Source organism: Osmerus eperlanus, chromosome 11 (assembly GCF_963692335.1).
Source record: "Osmerus eperlanus chromosome 11, fOsmEpe2.1, whole genome shotgun sequence".
NCBI lineage: Eukaryota > Metazoa > Chordata > Actinopteri > Osmeriformes > Osmeridae > Osmerus > Osmerus eperlanus.
In genome coordinates, this window is record NC_085028.1 from 11,171,535 (window position 1) to 11,196,465 (window position 24,931).

Sequence of the window (24,931 nt, forward strand, 5' to 3'; positions counted from 1 at the left end):
GAGAGTGGATTGAACTGTTCATTTTTGTAACTGAAAACCTGCTTAGCTTGTTACGCCCATGGCCCAATGACAGCAGGCCACCCATAATCATAGCGAAAACACCTTGGTCATATAGATCGTTGGGAGGGGTGCAAAATTACAATTCATTACAAGTTAAACGGCAGCAAAAATCTGGTGTGCTTAAACCTGGTGCAACTGGAACTCGATGGAGTCCTGCCGACCCAGAGGTTTGGTGACTTTAACTCATTATCTCTGGGATGCCCGACTGTAATTTAGTAGGCTATTTAAAGTAAATTGTGTATGTGTTTAGTTTAATGCTATGTTAAGCTGAAAAAAAATATCAATTTAATTAGGCCCATGTATTTCTTTGTTTGGACACATGGTTGGTTGTTAAACAAAAGGTGCGCGGACAATCTGCATTTTTGTATTTTTGGTTGTAAAAAAAATGCAGGTATCTTGCTGTTGATCACAGGGGCGTGGTAGTCTATAGGTTATTGGTCCAATATGGACAGTCGTCCATAGTAGTCCTTTGTCAGCAATGTTAAGTATTCTCTTTTGAAAGACAGAGTTGAATGGGTTATGTAATTTATAGTTATGTTTAATCCTAAAACTGTGTCTTCTGGACATGCGCATCCAATCTTCTTTGGTCTAAATTCAGTTAGGCTATTACAGGAAACCTAGAGCCTGGAGGGATATAGGGAACACAGTGCTTTAGGTATTATGCACCACATTGAGCCTCATACTAGTAGGTAAGGGTTAATAACATTAAAAAAATAAAGATTCAATAACACTCAGTCTGACCTTCTGGCTCAGATCATATCGGTTATAAGGTAAACAATTACTGAAAGATTTATAGTAAAATTGTGATTAGCAGATGGGCTGCAGTTTGTGATACATTGTGGTTGGCAGATGGTGAATGTTGTGGTATAAAAGTTGTTTTTCAAACTTGTGAACGTCCGTTGTGTGTTACTGCAGTTGTGGAGTATGAATCATGTTGCTATTATGTTTGTGTTTGGATCCAGGTGGGGATCCTGGAGGTGGGGCAGGAGCAGGAGCAGTGGTCCTGAGCCCCCTGGAGAAACCTCAGTCTGAGGGAGCCCTTGGGCCCGGAGGTGTGGGAGAACAGGGCGGTTTAGGTGAAGGAGGCCCAGCCAAGACTGATTCTAAAACTTGCAAAGGAAGAGATGGAATGGTAAAACGGAGATGAGAGAGTCAGAATACAACACGTACAACATTTGGTTCACACTTTCAACAACATCTTTCTACCATCAGGACCGGTACTCCTTCGATAGCTCCAAGTCTTCAGACAGTGAGGATGAGGACCAGGACAAGAAGTCCAAGAAGAAGAAGAAGTTGAAGAAGCGAAAGAAGAAGGTAGCTGAACAAACAAATAACTTCTGAATACGCTTCCCTTTCCCAGTAATATAATGAAACAGACAGGGTCTCTTTTTATGTGTGCATTTCACCTACTAGCACATAGTACCTAACAGGTAAGGGGTGTTCTCTGGCATGGTGGAATGAACTGAACGTGAAAGGAGTGGGACATGCTCGGTGTCAAGTTACACTTTTCAAGTTTATCAAGTTATAGTTTCCATATCTCTATTCCAAAGTAAAGTGTATGGTGGTGCTTTCATAGATGACATCCAATGTACAGGGAGGGCTGAATGCCAACACACTTTCATAGTTCAACACTTCACTTCTGATAGATAATGTAGGCTGAGTCATGTAGTAATGAATTCCAACACAGAAAGACAAACAGGGCGAGTACTGTATTGTAGCAATGACAGGTTGGGACTTGGGTAGAGCATGAATGTTAGGCAAACTGTCCAGATGTCATGTTGAAGTGAGACAGATTACACAAACTCACCTTGGTTGCAAGTCTCTTCTCTGATACTAGTTATCAAAGTATTATGCCATATTTCCAGTACTCTCTTAGGCTACATTCAATGCACATTTCCATTTGATCCATTTAGCACTTTAACCGATGCAAGCTAATGCATGTCTAAAGTACAGCTGAACATCTAGGATCAGAAGTGTATAGTTCTACCACTATTTTGGTGGTCATTCAGGGAATGATCTGTAAATACCAAAGCACCATGCAAACAAGCTACCAGTCACAGTGCAACACAAATAATTAGTTAACTAGGCAACCATAACATCTCCTCTACAGTATTGCATAGCACAGTGGAGCCAAACAAGTTTATGTTTTAAGTGCAAAATCAACCCATGTTGTCTGTTGTGAGACCGTGGTAGAACAGGATCTCAACTATAACCTGCAAAGAATAGACAAACTTGCAGGTTTCACAAGAAGTAAGTTACAGCAAAGTACTGCTTTCAGTGCCCTTAGGCCAATCGGAAAGTAGTCAGTCCTGGACCACTGTCATAAACAGTTTTCTAACTGTCACTCCTGAAAGCAAAGGTATGAGGAAACCAAACTATGTCTTCAAAAAGGACAAGGACATATTATATAGACCACTTTGTTTAACCCCCCCCCCCCTCTTTTGTTTCAGGATTCCAGTTCAACATCATCATCATCGTCCTCCTCCTCCAGCAGCTCCTCTGACAGTGAGGACAGTGAGGTAAGATTCATGTTGCTGAGAATAATCTCAAAACTGCAGTTCACTTGTTCACAAAGACCACGCCAGCAACTGCAATGCTTCAGCATGAAATCGGTTTACTGAAGAATGATGAATGAAAGAATGATACATGGTTGTATGATGATGACGGATGGCTGGATGAAATGTCCACCCAAGGACTCTGGGTGTGGCGGATCAGACCTTCGCTATCGAAGCTTGATCCGACCCCCCTGGTGTGCCTGGATGTGGAGACAAAGCTTAGAGGTGAGGGAAGAGTGGGTGAGGAGCGAGAGCATGAGAGAGCATGAGAGTACAATGACAGGTAAATCAGGTGTGTGCACGGAAATGTACTAGCAAATGGGGAGGAGTTGTGGCTTTCTGTCACGAACCTCTCTCTTTCTTCTCCTCATGAACTTTCATTTTGTCCATTTCCAATTTAAGGGACAGCTCCAGTCTACTATACCTCTAAACTGTATAGACATGCATTTTTGGTCATTACCTTTGTAGACCTCTTTAACAACTTTACATTTTGACAATCCCTTTGCTCTTGCATTCCAAAGGGCTCAGCGTTCCAAATGCTTTTACATGTTTATTTTTCTTTGTTGTTTCTTTTTGTTTCATGGCAGAAGACAACCGTGGGAGATTGCTTGGGTCATGCTATTCTTGCAAACAAGGTTAAAGGCAACATTTGTTTGCCTTGATCTGACATGATACACAAACATAGTTTTCTTGTTCCCCACCATCAGGTGATATCTTACCCAACAACACCCTTTTACCCCTCAGTAGCTGGGCCTTGCACATTTGCACATCGATCAAAGAGCAAAGCTTAATACATTTCCACAGCACATTTCTCGTTCTAAGCATATCTATAAATATAAGTTATATTACAATATTCACCATTAATTGAAGAGATTAACTATATTACACTACCACTCAATGATATCCTTCCAAACCAGTCTCTCCACCCATTAAACCAAAAGCAGTTACATTCCTGTGTACTTCCAAGTGTACTGCTAAAGTGCCAAACCGGTTAAAACACGTGTTTGAAGTAACACCTACTTTTTTCATTTGCTGAGTCACTGCTGGACTAAGACACTTGTAAAGGGACATGAATGATTAGGCTTTGAGACAACAAAGGTGAAACTGCAATCCCCAAATTGACCAATTAAGAAGAAAAAACGAATTCGTTTTTGTAGCACGTATCTTGGCAACATTGGTAAACCAATATCCACACTGAAGCCAAGCTCACCTATTGTGTTAAATCATGCAGGATCTCTTCATGGAAATTATCTCTATTTTAGGTCCTGTCCCAGAAGTAAACTACTTAGCCAACGATGTATGCTATCGTCCTATCTCACCTGCTTTTATTGCCAGTCATGGTGAGAATACACTTCATAGAGGTAGTCTGTGATGTAGACAGCAAGTATTTATCTCCAACATATTTTTTTAGCTTTTTTGCAATCACTTCCATCATCCCATTTCATTAAAAGAGAAGAACAAATGTTTTGGATTAAAGGGTTCTGGAAAGCCTGCTTTGTGTGTGTTCAGTCAGCTTCTTGCTAAATATGTCATAACAAAATCAAAGAATTGTGGTAACTAAAATAGATCTTATAACTTGTTGTTGAATTAAAAGGTCAATGTTGGCTATCATACACACTCATGGAAAGGCATTGTATAGTCAGCTACAGTTCATTTATTGTCAATTGACAATAAACTGTGACAACCAGCAGATAACTTAGATAAGAGAATCATATATGGGTTTCTCTCTCTCTCTCTCTCTCTCTCTCTCTCTCTCTCTCTCTCTCTCTCTCTCTCTCTCTGTGGGTGTGGGGCTGTGTACACATGAATGAGGAAATGATAATACACGCTCACTGACTGGTTTCTCCTGTTTCTGCTGAGGGAACCTTCATATGCCAGAGGACAATTGTTCATTAAACATTACTTGAAGTACATGAATAACATGAATTCAACATGAAGAAATAAATGCAAACAAAGCATGCATTCAGAAATGTGTGCATGCATGTACAGCTTGGTTCTGCATGTCCTCCATTGATCAGGGAATCAACAAAAGATGGATCTTTTGTCAGACATTCTTGTACTGTCAAACATGCAAACAGCTTTACTCTACACTACATGTAACTTACTTCACACTCAAAGTAACTCCTACTGTTCTCTGCAGGATGACAAGAAAAAGAAGAAAAAGAAGAAGGAGGGTGAAAGGAAAGAATATGTTTGGGACAACAGTGTCATAATAGATGCTGGTATGTGAAACCCCAAACATCCCCTACCTCACTATCTCATCCCAAAGAATATTATTTAAGTCATGTTTATTGTCACATCTAGCAAATTACTTTCTTTGTAGGAGTCGAGGGATGCACAGATTCAACATCAATGCAAGGTCTGAAGGATAAGGTGAGCTTCTGACTTCAGCCTGGTCAAAGTGGTTAGAGTACCTCAGCGTATCGTAACATGCAACTTGACTAGAACAATAATTCTCTACTCTGTCCTCCACAGGAGTCAGATAGTGAAAAAGACAAGAAGAAGAAGAAGAAGAAGAAGAAGAAAAAGAAGAAGAAGAAAATGAAGAAGAGCAAGGTATGTGTACATTCAGACCTTTCTGTGGTGTCATGCTTCACCTAGAAGATGTCCACTTGGTCTAGCAGGCCCTCTAGTGGCACTGGAGGGCCACTGGCGTTGAAAAGCTGACTGAAATTATTTCTTTGCTTTTTACTCTGCTTCAGGATTCAAGCTCTTCATCTTCATCATCTTCATCATCGGACAGCTCAGATAGTGAAGATAAGAAGAAGAAAAAGAAGAAGAAGAAAAAGAAGAAGACAAAGGTCAAGAAGAAGAGGGTAGGACAGGGTTAGAGGAATAACTGTCAATGGGGTTATTACTGTCATATTGAAATGCCAGAGCTGACAGTAACATCAGAAGTGTAGTGTGCTGTACAGTAAGTTTTCCAAGTCCAACATATACTAATGAAACGTATTAGTATCTGCATTATTTTTAATAAGCGTGTTCATTCTCCCTCAGGATTCCAGCTCCTCATCCTCGTCCTCATCAGACAGTGAAGATGAGAAGAAGAAGAAGAAGAAGAAAAAAAAGAAAAAAAAGAAAAAGAAGAAAAAGAAGACTAAGAAGGTACATGACAGTTGTGTGAACTTTGCAGGATTGAACCCTTTGCAAATCTCATGGTGTGTTTTCCCTTTTTTTCATACAGGATTCTAGTTCGTCCTCCTCTTCCTCCTCTTCCTCTTCCTCTGACAGTGACAAGGAAAAGAAGAAGAAAAAGGACAAGAAGAAGAAGAAGAAGGAGACAAATGTAAGTTTTCCTTAAATGTACAACAAATAAAATAAAACTGATGCATTGAAACAAAGATGATTTACCCACCATAAAAAAAGCAGGGAAAGACATGGTGAGATACCAAACAAACCCCACCAGACCCACAAGATGCAGAAGTTATACTACAGGGTATCACTGTCAAGCATGTATAGTCTAGTATAGATTCTATACATATAGCCCTACTCATGCAAATATGCTGCATCCACTCGCTTAATTCAATACACTTTTTATTAATCATATTCTATCTAATTCCACTCTGTTGGGGAGCAGGGTGACGATGAGGGCAGTGGAGAGTTGGACACCATGAGACAGACAGCAGATGGAGACAAAAAGAAGAAGAAAGACAATAAAAAGAAAAAGGTGGGGCCATTGAACTAATGGAAAGGATATTTATGTTTTTAGCAAGCCCTTGTTCTATGACGGCCTTGTTTCTAAGAAAACCTCAATTTAAAAAGGACAAAGCACCTTATGTGCTTTGTCAGATGGCTGAGTGGTTAGGGAGTCGGGCTATTAATCAGAATGTTGTTGGTTCGATTGCCGTGCCAAATTACATTGTGTCCTTGGGCAAGGCACTTCACCCTACTTACTGTAAGTCGCTCTGGGTAAGAGCGTCTGCTAAATGACAAAATGAAATATATGAATGTTCTTCTTGTTTCTCAGGCCTCTTACTCCTTGGGTATCTCTGAGGGTGAGGATGATGATGGCAAGGTAAAATGTCACACTTATGGCTTATAGTAACATTTAGATCCACCACTACAACTTGCAATTGCGTAGTTCCTCGTTTTAGGAAATAAATATGTTGATTTGAGTGAGGACTTTTACCATATTATGATACCCTTTATCCGACAACACATCTTTTAATTTCTAATGCTATATCAGTGTAAAGCCAAAGAGGATGTGTCTGTTCTCGTGACAACGGCGGAAGGAGCTGAGGTCCACCCTGACGGAATGGATGCCGGACACCTGAGTGATGATGAGGCTGAAGGAGGGAAAGTGAAAGAGAAGAAAAAGAAGAAGTTAAAGAAGATGAAAAAGAAGAAGGTACAAATGTCCGTTCCTATAGGGTCTCAGACCCTGGTGAAAAGCAGAGTCAAGAATGTGTGGGCACTAAAAGAGGGTTTGATGTTTGCGATCTTCATATTCTGCTGTAGGTTTCTGATGGTGATTCCTCAGACAGTGAGGATGAAAAAGAGAAGACAAAGAAGAAGAAAAAGAAGAACAAGAAGAACAAGAAGGTAGAAGTCGACAAATTGTTTTGCTTTAGGTTATAACATTTCCAACTTGGCGTTAGTTCAATCACTCCTTTGATTTCTTTTACTCCTAGGATTCCAGTTCCTCCTCATCCTCTTCCTCGTCATCCTCTTCCTCCTCCTCCTCCTCATCATCTTCTTCTTCCTCTTCATCATCCTCTGACAGCGAGGAGGAAAAGAAGAAGAAGAAGAAGAAGGTTAGAAGGATAGACATTGAGTAACCTGACTGAGGTTTATTTCTTGTCCCTTAAAAGAGTCACATCAGGTTTTATAGAAATGTGTAGACATGCTTCATTTAGAACTTTTCTTTCTGAACCCCTTATAGAACGTCAGTTCCTCTGATGACAGCTCATCGTCCTCATCTTCCTCCTCCTCTTCTTCAGATAGTGAAGATGACCGGGTAACTATCTTCCATCCATTATGTTAGGTCACTGCTGAATTTTATAGTTAAATTGTTTTTATTTGTTATTATTTGTTGAAATAAACTTCACTTCCTGATAGCAATCAATAAATCAAATTCTCACAGTAAATAAAATAAATCTGATATCTGTGACTGTCGCAGGACTGTAATAAGCACGACCAATCATTGTATTCAGACCGAATATAATTATTGAAAGGCATTTGGACCAAATGCAATGATTGGACAGGCTACTTGCCTTTCTTTCTCCCGGCAGTAGTCAGGCACCACGTTCATGTATTTTGGGGGAGTGGCTTCGAAGGGAGAGGTTAGGATATTTTGGGTTGGATACTTTCAAACTCGAGCCAAAATGGCTAGTTTCGAGAAACCAACCTACCCTGCCTTTAATGTTGATTGACTAGTCAGATTACTCGTAATTTATCTTTGCGCACAATTTGTGATTTATGAGAGGTCTTCCTCAGACAAAGGACAAGAAGAGAGATAAAAAGAAGAAAAAGGAGGACAAGAAGAAGAAGAAAAAGGAAGACAAGAAGAAGAAAAAGAAGGATAAGAAGAAGAAAAAGAAAAAGGTGAGGATTGGATGGAGGGGAAAAACAGGGTATGTTAACCTCTGGACTGATTCTCATTTTCGATCAGAAATTTCCAGAAGAACATGAAACTGTAGTTCAGCAACTGCGTATTCAACATATCACAGTGACTTGCTTCTTCTCCTCTCTGTCCCTCAGGATGACTCTTCATCAGACAGTGAGGATGACAAAAAGAAAAAGAAGAAGAAGAAAAAAAAGATGAAGAAGAAAAAGGTTTGTGACCAAAGCCAATCTTGGCCCTGGGTCTCCCACAAGACATACATAGGTTGTGTCATGTTGTTTAGTATTCACTGTGTTTCATCAAAGTTTGTCTGTCTCAGGATTCAGATGACGATTCAGATAGCGAGAAAGAAAAGAAAAAAAATAAGAAAAAGATGAAGAAAAAGGTGTGTGACCAAAGCAAACATGGAACCTAGGTCTCCCATAGGACATACATGAGTTGTGATATGTTAAACTAGTTTTGTCTGTGTATCATCATCATCATCATCAAAGTTTGTTTGTCTCAGGATTCAGATGACGATTCAGATAGCGAAAAAGAAAAGAAGAAAAAGAAGAAGAAAAAGATGAAGAAAAAAAAGGTGGGTCCCAATTGCATTTGTTTGGACACCCAGTGTGATAAATCTCAAATACAATATTAAGAAACCTCTTGAATGTAGGATTCCAGCTCATCTGACAGTGAAAAAGACAAGAAGAAGAAGAAGAAGAAAAAGAAGGATAAGATAAAAAAAAAGAAGAGAAGCAAGAAGAAGAAAAAGGTGAGCACCACATAAGTTTGTTAGGATGTCCTATGTTGTCCAGAGTGGTCAAACTTGTACAAAATATTTTGATCAATGACCACCTCTTGAATGTAGGATTCCAGCTCATCTGACAGTGAAGATGAGAAGAAGAAGAAGAAGAAGAAGAAGAAGAAGAAGAAAAAGAAGAAGGTATATTTTGTTTTTAGTCGTGTCACACGTGAAGCTGTCGAGATAATTACCATTGAACTCGTTTGTACAGTAGGCGTGGCTTAGCTAGTAAAAAAGTAAAAACACTATTCTCTTGTGCCAAGGCATCATCTGATAGCGAGGAGGACAATAAAAAGAAAGATAAGAAGAAAAAGAAGAAGGATAAAATGAAAAAGGATAATAATAAGAAGAAGGACAAAAAGAAGGAAAAGGTGAGAAGCGTGAATTAAATGAAGGTTTATTACGAGCAGTGACTAAGCGTAGACTGATGTTTGAACACGAGGCATGTAGAGTGATGCAAGTTCTACCGTGGGGCATCAGGGAGGATGGTAGCATTAAAGGTTTCACTTTTTTTTCTATTTAGGATTCCTCATCCTCAAGCAGTGAGGATGAGAAGAAAAAGAAAAAGGTGAGTGCAAGATTGGTATATGCATTAACTTGTCGCTGTACCCAAGTACATGAAGGGGTATTCGATTCTGAACATACTCTTTGTTTGCCCTAGGACGACCCCTCCTCAGGAAGTGATAAGGTCAAAAAGAACAAGAAAGTAAGGCTGGGTGCAAGGTTATGTGAATATACATCAACATTTCAATGTGAATTGGTAGACACAAATGACAGTGTACATCATTTGGAGTATAATTTGCTCTTTTCAGCATTCTAGTGGCTCAGATGGAGAGACAAAAATGAAGAAGACGAAAAAGGTAGCAAGTGAATATCTGTTTGTAGAGGGGTGGCCAAGTGTATTTGACTCTCCTCTGAATGTATCCTGGGATGGGAGACCAAATATATGAGAACCACTTGCGTGGGTGAAAATATCCTCTGTCATGTGTACATTTATATCTTGAATCAAATTGCCTTCTAGGACTTCCCTGATAAGGATGGAGAGGTGAAGAAAGAGTGTGACTTGCCAGGCGGTCCTGTTAGCAGCTATCGTGCGTTTGGCAAATCCAGTGATCTGCCTGAAGTTACCCCCGTAAAGCCCGAATCCACTCTGGACCCACTGCCTATGCCCAAATCCAACTCCCGTTATGAGTCACTGATGAGCTCCTCTTCCTCACTCAGTCCCAAAGATGGCAGCCCCTCCACCAGGCCCCGCAGCCCCATGGAGTCACTAATGGGGAATCCCTCCAGGTTCAGAGGAGCAGGGGGCGTGGCCGGGAGGACCACAGTGCTCTCGTCCAGCGACCTGCTCAGGGGCCCTAAGCCCTATCAGCAGCCTTAACACAAATATCTATACAGAGGTATTAACATATATTGAGGTATAGAGGTGAAATTGGCATTGGCATTCCTGGAACATGTAGTTTAGATTGTTTGTTAAATGTGGATCTCATTTGTTGACAAATCAAATCAGAATGTGTTAACGTTTGGCCTAGAAATGGAAATCGATTGGTCTGAGAACTGTAGTAATTATAACTAAATATAACTAGAGAGGGTACAATTTCTGGGGAAATTGTAGGGTGTGCTTGCTTGCGTCGGTTGCACAGGGGTGTCATGGAAATTTTGGAATACAGTTATAATATGTGTGTTTTATAATGTGTTTTAAGGGAAGTCTAAAAGTTTGTTAAGAAGCTTAATACAGTGACAGTCGATTCAACCCATTTGGTAGAGATGCCATTTGCAGTTTTATAACTAGGAGACGTGAAGTCTAAGAGACGGGAAGTCTGGGTGACCTGAGAGGGTTCTTGTCACCTGGGGAGGAAGAGACAGCTGGTCTGGAGACAATGTGGATTCAACTGTATTGTTTTTCTGCTGCTCTGACCCTTCCTGTTGCATTGGGTGGGGTTAATCAAATACTTGTTTGAAGTGGCCCGCACAAAGGACAGTTGAACATTTGACTGGTGAACTCCTGTGGTTTTACTATCTACTGATTTGGGGAGAGATGCCAGATCAAAGGATTGTGGGACAAATGGTACAGAGATGTATTGTTTCAAACTGTCACTGAATTGAGTTAGCCAATCATAGACTTGGTTACATTGATGGATTGACCTTATAGAATGCCATTTGATCTAACGTTTATATAAGGTAGCGTTTATGATTGTTCTTCATCACTCTGGCGAACGACCTGTGGCTAGCACCTCCTTCGTTAGACTGATCACAAAGTACTTTGTTGATTCATGATTTGTACAAGCAAAATAAATTTATTGTAACCGCCATCTCTTGACTATTCAAATTTACACAGTGCCACTAGAATTTTGCCAACACAGGGGTCCATTTTTGAATGACATTTTTACAACTGATATTTCTGTATATTTTATATAAAAATGCATACTTATTATTTATAAAGATTACATAGATTTAAAAGCATTTTTTTGCGGCTCATTTACAACTGAAAATACGAGTGAAGTGTAGAATGAAATAGATGTCTTCTCATTTCCCCTGCAAGAGGCAGCCTCATCGTTGAATCAAAACGAATACATTTGGCAGACCGGTGTAAACATTGACCTAATCTCTATGACTTAAACGTCCTTTTAAGTTTTTCCCTTCTCATGATATTTTAAGGAATTTAGCCTACTCATATTGCATTCATTCATGAATAAAGAACCCCCTTTGAAGATTATTCTACGACGTTACCGGCATTATAAGATGGAATCGCGATTCAAACAGTACCATCTGCTAACTGAAAATATGCCCTCAAAAACGTAAATATGCTTGACATTTATTTAGTGGAAAATCGCTTTCATAAAAAGCTCACTGGTAGCGATCATTGTCAGTAACAACGCCAAGTGCGATATAGCCCTGTGTGGAGAAGCTTCCCCGGTAAATTGTACTACTAAGGGGAGTGCCGAACATGTTCTGTCGCCGTTTGACTTCCTACAGCTGTGTAGATGTTTTTGTAGTGTGTCTCGCGTAGGCTACAAATTCAAGTTGGTTTAAAAAAATTAAGCAACGTGTCAGAACAGCATAGTAATAGGCTAAGTTGTAAACTCGTTTTCACCTGTCACTGGGCGTTCGCAATTTCAACTATTACCTGCCACCAGGCTACCACCCTGTCGCACGTCATCGTTGTGTTTTCTAGGAACCCACCCATCTAGTTAACGTTCCAACTTAACAGCGAGGTGTGGTCAGCCAGGTGCAATCACTTACTTGATAAACACCTACTTTACTTTCACCGTGTCATCTCTACTGCATTTTCCCTGAACAACTACACTGAGCAGTTGCTATTCTTCGAGACACGATGGATTTTGACCTTGCGTCAGGTACGTTTTCTTGTCTGTGAACCACGACGAAATGTTTGTTGCTCTTATTGTAAATGATCAGCTGCAAACTTGTGCTGCCTTTGGGTCACATGACCCAAAGGTTCATAACGAACCATCGTTGTGTTTACCCAATTTTAACCAATACAAAAACAAATAAAAATAACTTTCTTTTAACCTTTGCAATGTGGGGGGTCTGAGACAGCCCAACGGTTAAAAGAAAATGCTTCACTTTGTTTTTGTATGCGGTAAAGTTGTCGCAATACGACGATGGGTCACAATGACTGATGGGTCAGAATGACCCGAAGATAACACAAGGGTTAAAGTCATGAGGTGTCTAGTATAACGGAATAGAAAATGTAACACGTCAATCCTTTTCGAGCTACTTGGTCAACATAAAAGTTTGACCCATGGAGTAATGTTAATTACAACACATCTAATGTTTAAATGTTATTTCAACTTGTAGTTTATTTAACACTCATTTAAAAATAAATATGTTGTGAAACGGTACTGAAAAGCTATTCGTGGATTATTTTAATCAAAGGGGAGACTTAGCTAGTAACGTCAGTTTCTTGTCTCCAGCTGTGGGAAAGGATGAAGTGAAGAAGGAAGATGCCTCTGGCCAGGACCAGAAGTTCTCCTTCGGCTTTGGGAAGAAGGACAAAGACAAGAGCAAGGACAAGGTACTGTAGAACTGTGTCATGCCTTTTCAGCGTCAATAAAAAACGTTTACTCTTGACTACGTTTTAAATACTAGAAACTCATAATTCCAGCAGTGAAATGGTTTAACATGTAGTAGCAGTGATACTTCAAGTTAGGACACAATGCATGCATGCATACAATATTAATAACCATACGCTACACGTGTAGGCCGCACATCTTCACTATGTCTGCATCTGTGTTGCATTCAGAGTGACTGCAAAGGCAAGGACCATGACAAGAAGGACAAGGACCACAAGGATAAAGACCACAGCAAGAAGGACAAGGAGCACAAGGATAAAGACCACAAGAAGGAGCACAAGGATAAAGGACACAAGAAGGAGCACAAGGATAAGGATCACAAGAAGAAGGACAAGAAGCACAAACCTGGAGGACCCAAGTCAGGCTCAGGCTCAAGCTCCTCCTGTTCTTCTGACAGTGATTAGGTAATCGGGGGCTCTGTGGAAACTTCTGTCATTTTAAAATTGTGAATTGAAAGGAGAAGCGTGGTCGAATGAGGTGGAGACTTGACTAACCTGCTGAACACAGGTCACTCATTAGGTAAACAAATCCATGGGGACCATGCAACTCAACCTTTTGACCATATCTTTTGCATCACCAGTCATGTACTGACTTCTTCCACTGATCCAGTGTGCCAGTGACGTGGTAATGAGTCCTCACACATTCGGGAAGTAGATTTTGTTCCAAAGGTTCAAAAATAGGATATCAGTTAAGTGTAGAATGTAACCTAACCAGTCCCAAGCACAAAGGTTGCCCCCTCACCGTTGGGCATAGGGACAGATTGTGAGGTGTGGTGAAGGGAACAGGTCTGACGAGTTTTATAAGGCTGAAGGCTCCCTCCAGTCTGGTGGGTGTGGCACGATCAGCTGCTAAATAAACATACCTGTCCACGTTTAGTATGAGAACACTTGTAAATAGCTTTTGACTCCATGGCTACATGAGATGTGACGAGATGGGAGAGCATTTACAATGACGACTCAAACCCTCATTTATTGGGTGTGTTTGTCAGATAGCAGAGATGAGATGGTAATGCAGGGGTGTTGACTGCTGTATGCACACACACCTCTCTGGTGTGGCCACCATGCTCCTGTACTTTGTGTATTATTATTATTATTATTATTATAGCTCATTTGCATTTGATGTGCATCCAACCCACAAAAGGCTTATAAATGCTTTAATTTGTACCTAACTCACTGTTCCTTCTCATTTCAGAAGACTGAATTCATCACAGTTGAGCATCTGCAGTTTGAAAGCTCAAATGTTCCACAATGCTGCCGTTCTTGCTTCACTATTTTCTTGTTGTTTATGCAGATTTATATATGCTGATATGTGAATACTAATGCCAAATAAACAAGGATTACACGGGCTGCAATAACACTGCTGAGTGACGTGTTTCATGTCAATGTCGAAGGGTAATGTACCATAGGGTCTAATAGAGATGAGGACGAACAAGTAGAATAAATTAAAGTGCTATTGTAGACTGCAGCCCTGTGGACATGGAGGCAAAACACGGTACAAAAACTTAACTGATACGAGTCAGCAAAACAGATAAACAACCCTGGTGTCTCAGACTCATGCCCCCTCCGTAACTGAAGTTCACCCCCTTGATACAGGCTCCAGCCAAGGTAAACCACTCCTCAGGGCTGAACTACAGTACTACAAGTAATTTTAAAATGTAGGCACAGCTCAAGCAGCCATTAAATAATCACAAGTTACATACCAAAAATCTTCACATGTAATAATTACAAAAGAAACTCAATACAGTTACGTAAACATTTTATAATGCTGTACCAAAGAATATCCACAACAAATAAATACAACTCAGTGAACCTGGCCACCCTTGGCGCCGCTACGTCACAAAATGTCCGGAAATGCGCAAGCGTCCTTTACCTGACAGACGCCGGTAAGCTCAACTACACCAAAGATCACCGCAGTACTTGAAATAGATAACTGCACACTCGAGGACTACTGACTTTCTATGCTTAGTAAATCAACCGATAATCAATGTGTTTTGAGTTGATTACATTTATGGGTTTTGTTTTGTGTAAATCTAGCTTCGACAATGTAACGTTAGCAGCCATTTCCCCGTGACAAATCGGGTGGAAATGTCTCCTTCCACTCGAGTACGTAACAGTCATCCACAAGAGGGCAATGTTTGCCAATTAAATACAAAACTATGACGTTGAAAAATTGTTACAGTTATATCTGAATAATACTGGAGAGATGAAGAGGTATGTAAACACTACACTTTAAAGCGTTACCTCGATTCCATCTCATATAGCCTCCTGAAAAGGTCTGTCACTGGACCGTGAGATCTGTGCTTCCTTCTGAATCTTTTGTATTTTGAGGAGAATGCGTGGGATAAAAGATGAGGCATGGAAAGGTGTCCATATACCGAACTACTGAGCTGCTGAGTCACGGTTGAGTTTATTCATAGCCAGCCTACATCTAGAGCACCCAGGAAACAACAGAGCAATCCAGATTCCCCACGTTCGATTCCCAGTGTTCCCCACGTTCGAATTTAATTTGATAAAAAGGATTTTAGGTACGCAGTCCCGTTTGATTGGAATTCTCTTGAAGTGGAACTGAAACTACAAAACGTGGTGTCTATGGAACATTTCAAATGCATTATTCACCATCTTAAAAGATGAATTGATGATTTGTAATAGTTTTTAGTACTGTAAATGTCAGTTCTGTTTTTTGTTTATTAAAACTAGGCTGTGTATATCTTTCTGACTTGTTCTGCTGCCAATCTTGGCCAGGACACACCTGTAAAATAGATTTCTAATCTCAGAGAGGTCTTTCTGGTTAAATAAAGGTTATAATAATAAAGATGGTGAGGTCCAAAACTCATGACACAGCAAAGGACACATTTCCTTCTGTCATCAATATTATAGTCAGATTGAACTCTAACTAGGCATGCCAGGAAAGGGGGAATTCAAACATTTTACATAGCGGATCTTGTTCACATCTTCTGAATATTTTATAGGGGTGGAAAAATAAAAATAAAGCATTTACAAAAGGAATCAATAATAAATCAAGTGTCTTTGGATGTTTCCGTGGCTGCGTAGTGGTCTGCCTCATTTGTCACACTCTGCCTGTCCCCAACGGTAGACCAGAGAAAGGAGGAGAGATAATTTAAACAATATATCTAGGTTACTGTGATTGTGCCCACTTTAAAACAGATAGTTTTCTGTCTGTTTGTCTGTGGACATGTGAGGTTGTAAGTGCATGAGAGTATGGGATTTTATCCTTTTATTCTGCTCCTATTTTACTACTCCATATGCGTCTGTATAGGTTAAGAAATTGTCTTTGGGGTACGGGTGAAGCTAAATTATTTATGGGAGTTTAATCCATAGTTCATCGATCATTGCTGTTTGCAGAATGTGGTAAGAAAAAGTGTGCTTGTGTATTTGAGTTGAAGGGTGTGATCCGACTGGCCCGTGGTATCCTTGGCAGTGTAGTTGGGATACCTTGGTTTGAAGGACGAACAGACACATTCATAAGAATGTCTGCCAAACGCCACAGGCTGCACATAGTAGGCCCCAGGGACATGTCCGGCTAGCATCAGCCCCTCTCATTCCCTCTCATCCATGTTTCATGGCTTTAGAAATCTAAAATGTCGAATAAGGAAGAAAAAAAGTTATTGTGTTAATGTTTGTCTTTAAAGTGTAGGATTTGAATTTTATTGGATGTTTTTGCCAAGAAGTGCTTCCAGGCTAAATGCCCTGGGATGGTAGCATTAAAGGTTTCACTTTTTTTTCTATTTAGGATTCCTCATCCTCAAGCAGTGAGGATGAGAAGAAAAAGAAAAAGGTGAGTGCAAGATTGGTATATGCATTAACTTGTCGCTGTACCCAAGTACATGAAGGGGTATTCGATTCTGAACATACTCTTTGTTTGCCCTAGGACGACTCCTCCTCAGGAAGTGATAAGGTCAAAAAGAACAAGAAAGTAAGGCTGGGTGCAAGGTTATGTGAATATACATCAACATTTCAATGTGAATTGGTAGACACAAATGACAGTGTACATCATTTGGAGTATAATTTGCTCTTTTCAGCATTCTAGTGGCTCAGATGGAGAGACAAAAATGAAGAAGACGAAAAAGGTAGCAAGTGAATATCTGTTTGTAGAGGGGTGGCCAAGTGTATTTGACTCTCCTCTGAATGTATCCTGGGATGGGAGACCAAATATATGAGAACCACTTGCGTGGGTGAAAATATCCTCTGTCATGTGTACATTTATATCTTGAATCAAATTGCCTTCTAGGACTTCCCTGATAAGGATGGAGAGGTGAAGAAAGAGTGTGACTTGCCAGGCGGTCCTGTTAGCAGCTATCGTGCGTTTGGCAAATCCAGTGATCTGCCTGAAGTTACCCCCGTAAAGCCCGAATCCACTCTGGACCCACTGCCTATGCCCAAATCCAACTCCCGTTATGAGTCACTGATGAGCTCCTCTTCCTCACTCAGTCCCAAAGATGGCAGCCCCTCCACCAGGCCCCGCAGCCCCATGGAGTCACTAATGGGGAATCCCTCCAGGTTCAGAGGAGCAGGGGGCGTGGCCGGGAGGACCACAGTGCTCTCGTCCAGCGACCTGCTCAGGGGCCCTAAGCCCTATCAGCAGCCTTAACACAAATAGTTGAAGGGTGTGATCCGACTGGCCCGTGGTATCCTTGGCAGTGTAGTTGGGATACCTTGGTTTGAAGGACGAACAGACACATTCATAAGAATGTCTGCCAAACGCCACAGGCTGCACATAGTAGGCCCCAGGGACATGTCCGGCTAGCATCAGCCCCTCTCATTCCCTCTCATCCATGTTTCATGGCTTTAGAAATCTAAAATGTCGAATAAGGAAGAAAAAAAGTTATTGTGTTAATGTTTGTCTTTAAAGTGTAGGATTTGAATTTTATTGGATGTTTTTGCCAAGAAGTGCTTCCAGGCTAAATGCCCTGGGAAATAGGGAAGATACAAGCAGGATTTTGTGCTGAGCTAAGTGGTGAGATCAGAATGTTTCAAGTGGACACATTGACATTTGAAGCCTTCAGTTGAAGTGCTGTTTGTTGTGTTGTAAGGCTCACTCTATGGTGACTAACAAAGAACAACTAACTCATGATTGAGGAATAACTCAACTGCTCCTTTGAACTCATGCACAGCTTAAACTTTGATCAAAAACATGTATGACATTATCAACTATTCAGACACAGACAGGCTGCAAAGGACAGTGTGGTCAAAACCAACAGAGGGATGCCATTGTTACTAGGTTTTAGGTTGTGTCGATATAAAAGAAAACACAATTAAGTCCAGTACATCTGTTCTAAACCAACCTTGCTTCCCTAGAACGATGAAACCTGTGCACTGACTTTAAACGGAACTGTAATTCACATGGAGTGATATGCCAGTGCCAAGGAGCGCGGTTGCTTTTTATAGTCACCAGAGGGGGGCATTCGTACCTCTAGTCTAGACTGGCGTCAGCGGTCTCCTGGCAACAGTCCGGGCGAGTTCTCAATCAATGTTTCAAATAGAATGCTGAAGCGAAAAGGAGTGCATGTTCGAGACTAAAGCCATGGACCAGCGACCACATACACGAATATTTCACCTACCGAGAAATGGTTTTGTTTAAGGTGTTCTCTGACTTTGTTTCCATCGCTGGCAAGTGTAGCGGATAGATTTTGAAGCGGTGCGTAAATTGCTGGGAGGGGAATTACCGAATGCTGTCCGCGGACATAGGCGCGACAAACAACAGTAAAACAAACTCCTTTTCTGAATAAAACTATCAAGAAACGGATGTTTTGATTTTTCAGTTAATGCAAACGTTTTTTAATTTGTACTCGAACAGATTTTTTAATTAGTTTTGTCTAAGAAGCTGTTTGAGTAAAACATTTCAGGCAGATTTCATGTTTGCCGTTTCGAGAGACAGTTATTTCCCTTCAAATAAACAGTGAAAGAAGATTTTATTTCGCACAGAAGATACACAAAACGACTTGCTAAATAGTTACGCACCATGCTGAAGTTCCATAATTCGGACCTATGGATTGCTTGGCTGGTGATATTTTGTATGGAAGGTAAGTTAATCAAGACTTGGTCAAAGTTATCCCATGGTCTACAACTTTTTGCATTTATTCTTTTTCGCAAAGGACAAGTTGATGAGTTAATAAGATACTTCAACTCGTAGTTTTTACTATAGTAAAAATAGGTGGCAAAAAGTGTTAGTTTGTCTAATAGTGTAGAGGTATTGCAAGACAATTCAACGAATTTGTATTTTAAATGGTTTTGTGGATGTAGCCTTATAAACGAATATGCCAATTTTAGTATGTTATCTGATCCACCCATGGATCTTACTGAGTCCTCACAATTTCAACAGAAAACTAATAGTGATGCAGTGTGACCTTTATTAAAGCTGTAGGTTTTCAATCGTACGAAAAGCACCCTCAATTGCTTGCACATTGTCGGAAAAAAAGCGTTTTGAGTTTGTCTAGTGTTAGTCTGTCATGTAATTGTTTAAATGTTTTATTCATCAAAATACGGACACGCAAACGTTTTTTGCAAATTCAGCAGATAGCCCGTAGGCTAAATTTGAATTAGAGAAGAAGCCAGACGGGAAAGGTTTCTGACTGATAATCCAAGCGATTAGGTGCACTAGTTCCATGTGACGAGCCGTCAGTCGTGTCAAGCCGTGTCATTTTAGTGGAACGCAACCGCGGTGGAAGTTTTCAGAGTACAGTGTGCATAGAGTGAAATCGTGATCGAACTGGATCGAACATATCGGCAACGCCATCATGGATCCCAAGATTCACAACACAGCACGTTGACCTTTGTCTCACAAAGCGGACTGTGGGATTCAATCTTTTTTTCCTGATTGCAAAAAGGGTTCACCTGAGTAGTTATTCGGCGGAGGCGACTTGGTCTGTTGTCCACTGCCACCTTTACTCAAGGCTTGAAAGAGAGATGGACACCGGAGCCTAGTGCTCCTATTCCAAGCCCTTTAAATCAACTCTAGTAATCAGTGTCTCTCACTGTCTACCAGCATTAGCGAAATATAGTAGTACGGTCGGAGGCTCCAATGTTTTATCTTGCTCAGATACCTTACATTAGGCCTATTTAAATATATTAGCTAGTTCACCCTAAAATGAAATTTGTATTCATTCACTGCACGCATCACATATGCCTATAAATACTTCTGTACAGGCAGTATATTGCATTTTGATATCGGCACTGGTCAATTATGTTAAGGCAACACTGCAGGACCCAGAATGACAATCACAAGTTACTGGAACCAGTAACTACTTGGCGGAAAAGGTAACTGGTGACTCATTGAGTAGAGATGATATTCTCAACTGGCTTGTATACATTTGTCTTATCTAGCTTAGTATAAGTCTGTCTTGGAGTTTCAGACAAGTTCTCTCCCATGTGTGCTTGTCTGTTTGTGCCTGTGTGCGCACACATGCACGTGTGTGTGTGTGTGTGAAAAACTAAAAGGGACACAGAGGGGGTCTCAACATGAGGACAGTTTCCAACTAGTGAATCTCCAGTGGACAAATCATTACTTACTGCAGGTTCACTGCAGGTCCCTGTATAACTTACGCTGTCAGTCTTTGAGACCGGAGACCTAGGACAGGAATCGTGCACATTCCCCTTGATAAAAAGAATACTTGTCTAAAGACGAGAGTCAAAGTCATAATGAGAACAAAGTTTGAAGTTGGATCAAATGTTCCCGGAGACAGGGACAGTAAAATGATGACTGATTGGTTGTGCTTGTGAGAATGAGGCCCCCGGGTCATAACAACAGTGCAGTTTTCCATAGCCCGCTTTAACGATTTACCCACAATGCCCCAAGGCATGACGACCAATCCGGTACACCAGTCAATTTTCAACATTCAACTCTTTGGAGGTGGTGGTTTGCTGGCCCTGAATTTTACAAGCAGTTGTTGCTGAATGTAGTGTCTGAGGAATTGGGCAGGGCTAGTTCCCCAGTTGTTATTCTCCCAATGATGTGTGTTTTCATTTAAAATTCCACTCAAACTCTTTGATTTGTAGGCTGAATTTAGTAGATAAGGCGTATACAATGCAGCAATGCAAATCAGTCTCTTGGTCTCATACATACTGTATGTGGATCCCTGTAGCTGCAGTACATTTGAGTGTCTTGAATTTGGAAGGAATTTAAAAAATCCTATGACACTTCACATTGGATAAAATACATATTAACCTTAATGGCCTAGCATTCATAACTGGCCTCATGCCTGCTTGTACCTCCTATCACTCACAACAAAGACTGACCCTGTTGACCCCGTCCCCTCTCTACTGCAGTTCCTGGTCAGGCTGTAGATATACAGTTAGTAAATACAACCGACAAGTGACACAGCAGGAAAATCTCTGACAAGAGATGGTCAGAGGAGAGTAGTGAAGGAGCAGTGCCATTCAGTCATGCGTTCAAACCCTCTTAGTCTCCACACCCTCCACTGCTCCTCAGAGTGGATCTCTCCAACTAAACATACCTAGATACTTAAAGGTCAGACAAACAAAACGGAAAAACGACAAAAACCTAAATCCCTACCTGAAAACAAATTACATTAATACGAGATTCAAACATTAATAACGCAAACATACTGTATATTGCTGTATCAGTAAAAACGTATGTGGAAGCTCCAATTTTTTTCCTAGCTCAAAAGGAGCAGCTGGAAAGAGTGTTGGTTGGACAGATGGAACTTTCCACCTCAATTATTTTTCATGATAAAAATAGATGCTCAAAAATTAAAAGACCGTTGGGACTGCTCACTAAAGTGCATGAGCTTTGAGCGACGGAGAGAGAGAAGAGGCTGTAGACTGCGAGCCTTCAGACGACGCAAGCCAGCGATGGTTCTGGGGACGAGTATGAATAAATGATGGCAGATATTTGAGAGAAAGAGAGAGAAAAAGAACGAATGAGAGTACAGCATCGTTACTCTGTGGAGGACACTCTGTGAGACCCCTTGAGAGCCGTTGGTAGTGCGCCCAGGATGAGAGAGACTCTACTGTATAGAGAAACCTCCTCTCCGGTGCTGAGTTCCTGAAGGGAAAAGCTTCATGGTGTGACTTCTCTGAGGTTGAAGAGAGGGACGTGTATGTTGCACATCCGCATGCTAACCTGTCTTTAAGTAGTCGCTCTTCTGTCTGGGTCTGAGGGACACTTTGCTTATACATGTTTTAAAAGGATGTCCGCCTCCTGTACCATCACACACAACTCTCCCCTTCCTGCATTTGGGATGACGTGACTTAGCGACTCATATTTGTCTGTGTGGCGTGGTGTGAGACAGGGAGAAAGATGATAGATGTCCCCAATCAGCGAGACTGAGACACTTAAGTGTTTCTTTCAGATTGACTTTTGGAGTGAAATATGATGTCCTCTCAGGCACATACAAATATTCAGATAAAAAAAGGTTGACATTATACTATTATCCTTATATATTAGATCCTGAGATAGTGGCTTCAAATAGATCCTACCCTTAAAGCTTAATTTTGCTGATATTTTAGCAGCCTTTGTTTAAGGCCAAAACATCTATTGCTCATTTTTTCCCCTGGTGTGTAGCTAATTACAGCTCTCGATCATATCCTGACAGATATTTATGATGTGTCATGAGGCATTAGCAGGGATTGTTTGTTTATGAATCTTTGGGGTCAGAGGAATCAGTGGGTCAGGAGAATGGATGTGTGTGTGTGTTGGCTACGCTGTTGTAATTCCCCTGGTAAGCAGGTTACCGTCGTGAGCATTCCAGAGGTCTAACAGCTCGACTGCCCTAATAAGACTGCAGCATCACTGCAATCCTCCAATCACAAGCCACGAAACGTCCCAGGATGTTCTTGATGAAACACAGCATTCTGATGAGGTCAGTTTTGGACCACAAGGAGGTGTTTTTGGTTGAGTGATAAACAGTTTTTTTTAACCACAGTCTCAGTCATCACTTGATCTCTGGGGTGTGCAATTCCACCACTCTCTGTGATCAAATAACCAAATATCCCTTTTGAAGGAGTGAAATCACTAGACCACTAAATTGTCTTGACCAGATAATTGCTGCACTCTAAAAATACACTGTGGATAATTTCACTTTCTGGAAGAATGTAATTTTGAAAATTGCTCATGGTTGCACTCAGCATGTGGTCCCCGTCTTCTGCAATGGCGACTTCTCCAGTTCAATGGAGTGACTAAGGAGAATACCTCAGGTAGTACCCCATGTCATAGAAATTGCTTTTCTCTTTGATTTGACAAAAAGGAGCTTTCGTATCCTGGCATGGGGTGTAGCAAATTTAAACTGAGTGGGAGGCTTTAGTTGCAAGACGCTTGAAATGACTCTCTTCAAAAACTTTCTTTTCAAAACACAATAACGTTTCTGATGGCTACCCGGCCATGCATCCCTTGACTCATCATCTAACTGCACAGCAGACAATCATTCAATCATTCAGTGTCGATCAAGCACCATTTTGTACAGATCGGAATCTTCGGATCGAGAAAGATTGTATGAAATATGATGTGGCTGTGAATCATTGTAATAGGTGACCTGTAACTGGCGCATGTTGTGTTGACACACAGCAGAGCATCAGTGCTGTATTGAGCCAGTTTCTCCTGCATTAATCATGTCAGAGGCTTTTCACAGACATAGGTTATTCATAACCTGACCAACATTGGGCCTCTTCATACCTCTCTCCCCTCTCCGAACTTATCATGTCAAGCGATGGTACAAAATGAAATGGTGTGCCTACATTCCATCTTAGTCACTCAAAAGTAGTTTTGATGGTATCCTACAGTAGTCCTTGTAAACAAAACTAGAAAAGGCCTACAACTATTAAAGATTAACAGTTTGACTGGGAAAGGGAGGAAAATATTCTTGTTCTCTGACTAAAAAGAAACAACAGCAAAGCTCTCAATCACCGTTGTGCAGAAACTATAGACATCAATGGTACAGTAGTTAGTTCAACCTCTCTATGTACTATCTATCTTGATGAGTTCAACTTCAACAGCATCTAGTAGTTACCTAGAGAGCACTCTCACCACATAAAAACATTGTGTGGGGACCTGCTCTGAGTGTGACACACTTTACCTCCTGCAAATGTGTGTAAACTGTCTGGATTGGTCCCTGTTGGGATGTCCGCATACAGCTCTGAAAGAAATATATCACTTCCCCTACCTGTTACAATATTTATCAGTGAGCGGTTGGGTCTACGGGCTGGGTCGGCGTGACTTTGGAGCTGAGACTGACCTGAGAATAGGGCTGAGGCGGGCTAGGGCTAGCACCAGGGCTGGGACTAGCTAAGACTTGGGGTTGAGAAGGTTTGGCTGGGACTGAGGCTAAGAGAAGCTGAGTCTGAGCCCTATGGATAAGCATGCCGTGGTGAAGCGTGTGAGGAAAGCGCCAGGAGTTATGCACGTTTGAAACAGGAAGCAGGAGATCCCATCTGTGTGGCGTAACAGCCGGCTTCACTGGCCCAACAGGGCCCAGAGCTGTGGTCTGGTTGGAAGAACAGGACCAGAGAGTTGGAGTCCCGGAGGTCAGAGTGCATGCCAGACATTGGGGATGCCCACTGCCTCAAACTCTTTGCACTGTCCACTCTTGCATGCATGTTATTTTAAATGAATGCCATTATAGAAAATTGCATTTTACTTTCACAATGTTCAAAGGCTACAGAGCGATTTCTGATCCCAGATTAGTCATTTTAGAGCCCCCTTTCTGCCCCCTACTGCCCAGTCCAATTGGCCTGGTATTAACCCTCTGACAGTTGCCCCTTGCCCGGCCTGGCTTGGCCCGACCTTCTATCAGATTCCTGTCATGACACACGTGATAAACACAGAAGCCATGTTGTAATATACACACTTATCTATCAATCAGGCCTAATATTTGTTGTGTTGTTGCTGTATGTGTGTGTGTGAC

At 41.2% G+C, this 24,931-nt stretch overlaps 3 protein-coding genes across 4 annotated transcripts in view; all 3 read left to right on the plus strand.

The window, feature by feature from the left end:
• The first annotated feature begins 72 nt into the window (after positions 1–72).
• Positions 73–17,679, plus strand: LOC134028937 (cylicin-1-like). Its single transcript, XM_062472852.1, has 27 exons — positions 73–227; positions 1,023–1,192; positions 1,273–1,374; positions 2,511–2,579; positions 4,756–4,837; positions 4,939–4,988; positions 5,091–5,171; positions 5,318–5,431; positions 5,613–5,720; positions 5,800–5,901; positions 6,190–6,282; positions 6,583–6,630; positions 6,802–6,963; positions 7,074–7,157; positions 7,247–7,389; positions 7,506–7,572; positions 8,052–8,159; positions 8,316–8,390; positions 8,498–8,563; positions 8,684–8,755; positions 8,834–8,932; positions 9,029–9,103; positions 9,226–9,333; positions 9,486–9,530; positions 16,945–16,989; positions 17,096–17,143; positions 17,305–17,679. The coding sequence occupies exons 1-27, from the start codon at positions 206–208 to the stop codon at positions 17,662–17,664; spliced, it is 2,598 nt and encodes an 865-aa protein (XP_062328836.1). The 5' UTR covers positions 73–205; the 3' UTR covers positions 17,665–17,679.
• LOC134028942 (putative uncharacterized protein DDB_G0292636) overlaps positions 12,160–24,931 on the plus strand; it is a 384,233-nt gene continuing 371,461 nt past the window's right edge. The window contains exons 1-4 of one of the 2 annotated variants that reach the window (XM_062472859.1): positions 12,160–12,318; positions 12,898–12,998; positions 13,227–13,460; positions 14,248–14,412. In XM_062472859.1, coding sequence (XP_062328843.1) covers positions 12,297–12,318; positions 12,898–12,998; positions 13,227–13,460 — 357 coding nt within the window. In that variant the 5' untranslated portion in view covers positions 12,160–12,296 and the 3' untranslated portion in view covers positions 14,248–14,412. Of the gene's footprint in view, positions 12,319–12,897; positions 12,999–13,226; positions 13,461–14,247; positions 14,413–24,931 lie in introns of those variants that run through there. The other variant, XM_062472860.1, reaches the window with a different exon arrangement.
• The window catches only part of igsf11 (immunoglobulin superfamily member 11), a 52,655-nt gene continuing 46,221 nt past the window's right edge, over positions 18,498–24,931 (plus strand). The window contains exon 1 of the mRNA XM_062473208.1: positions 18,498–19,096. Within this exon, the coding sequence (XP_062329192.1) occupies positions 19,036–19,096 (61 nt within the window). The 5' untranslated portion in view covers positions 18,498–19,035. The remainder of the gene's footprint in view (positions 19,097–24,931) is intronic.

Excerpts from the sequence above, each read along its gene's own strand:
- LOC134028937 (XM_062472852.1), top strand. The coding sequence starts at position 206 with ATGGAGTCCTGCCGACCCAGAG. Across the intron at positions 6,283-6,582 it reads AAGACAATAAAAAGAAAAAG|GCCTCTTACTCCTTGGGTAT; the intron begins GTGGGGCCATTG and ends CTTGTTTCTCAG. Across the intron at positions 8,391-8,497 it reads AAAAGATGAAGAAGAAAAAG|GATTCAGATGACGATTCAGA; the intron begins GTTTGTGACCAA and ends TGTCTGTCTCAG.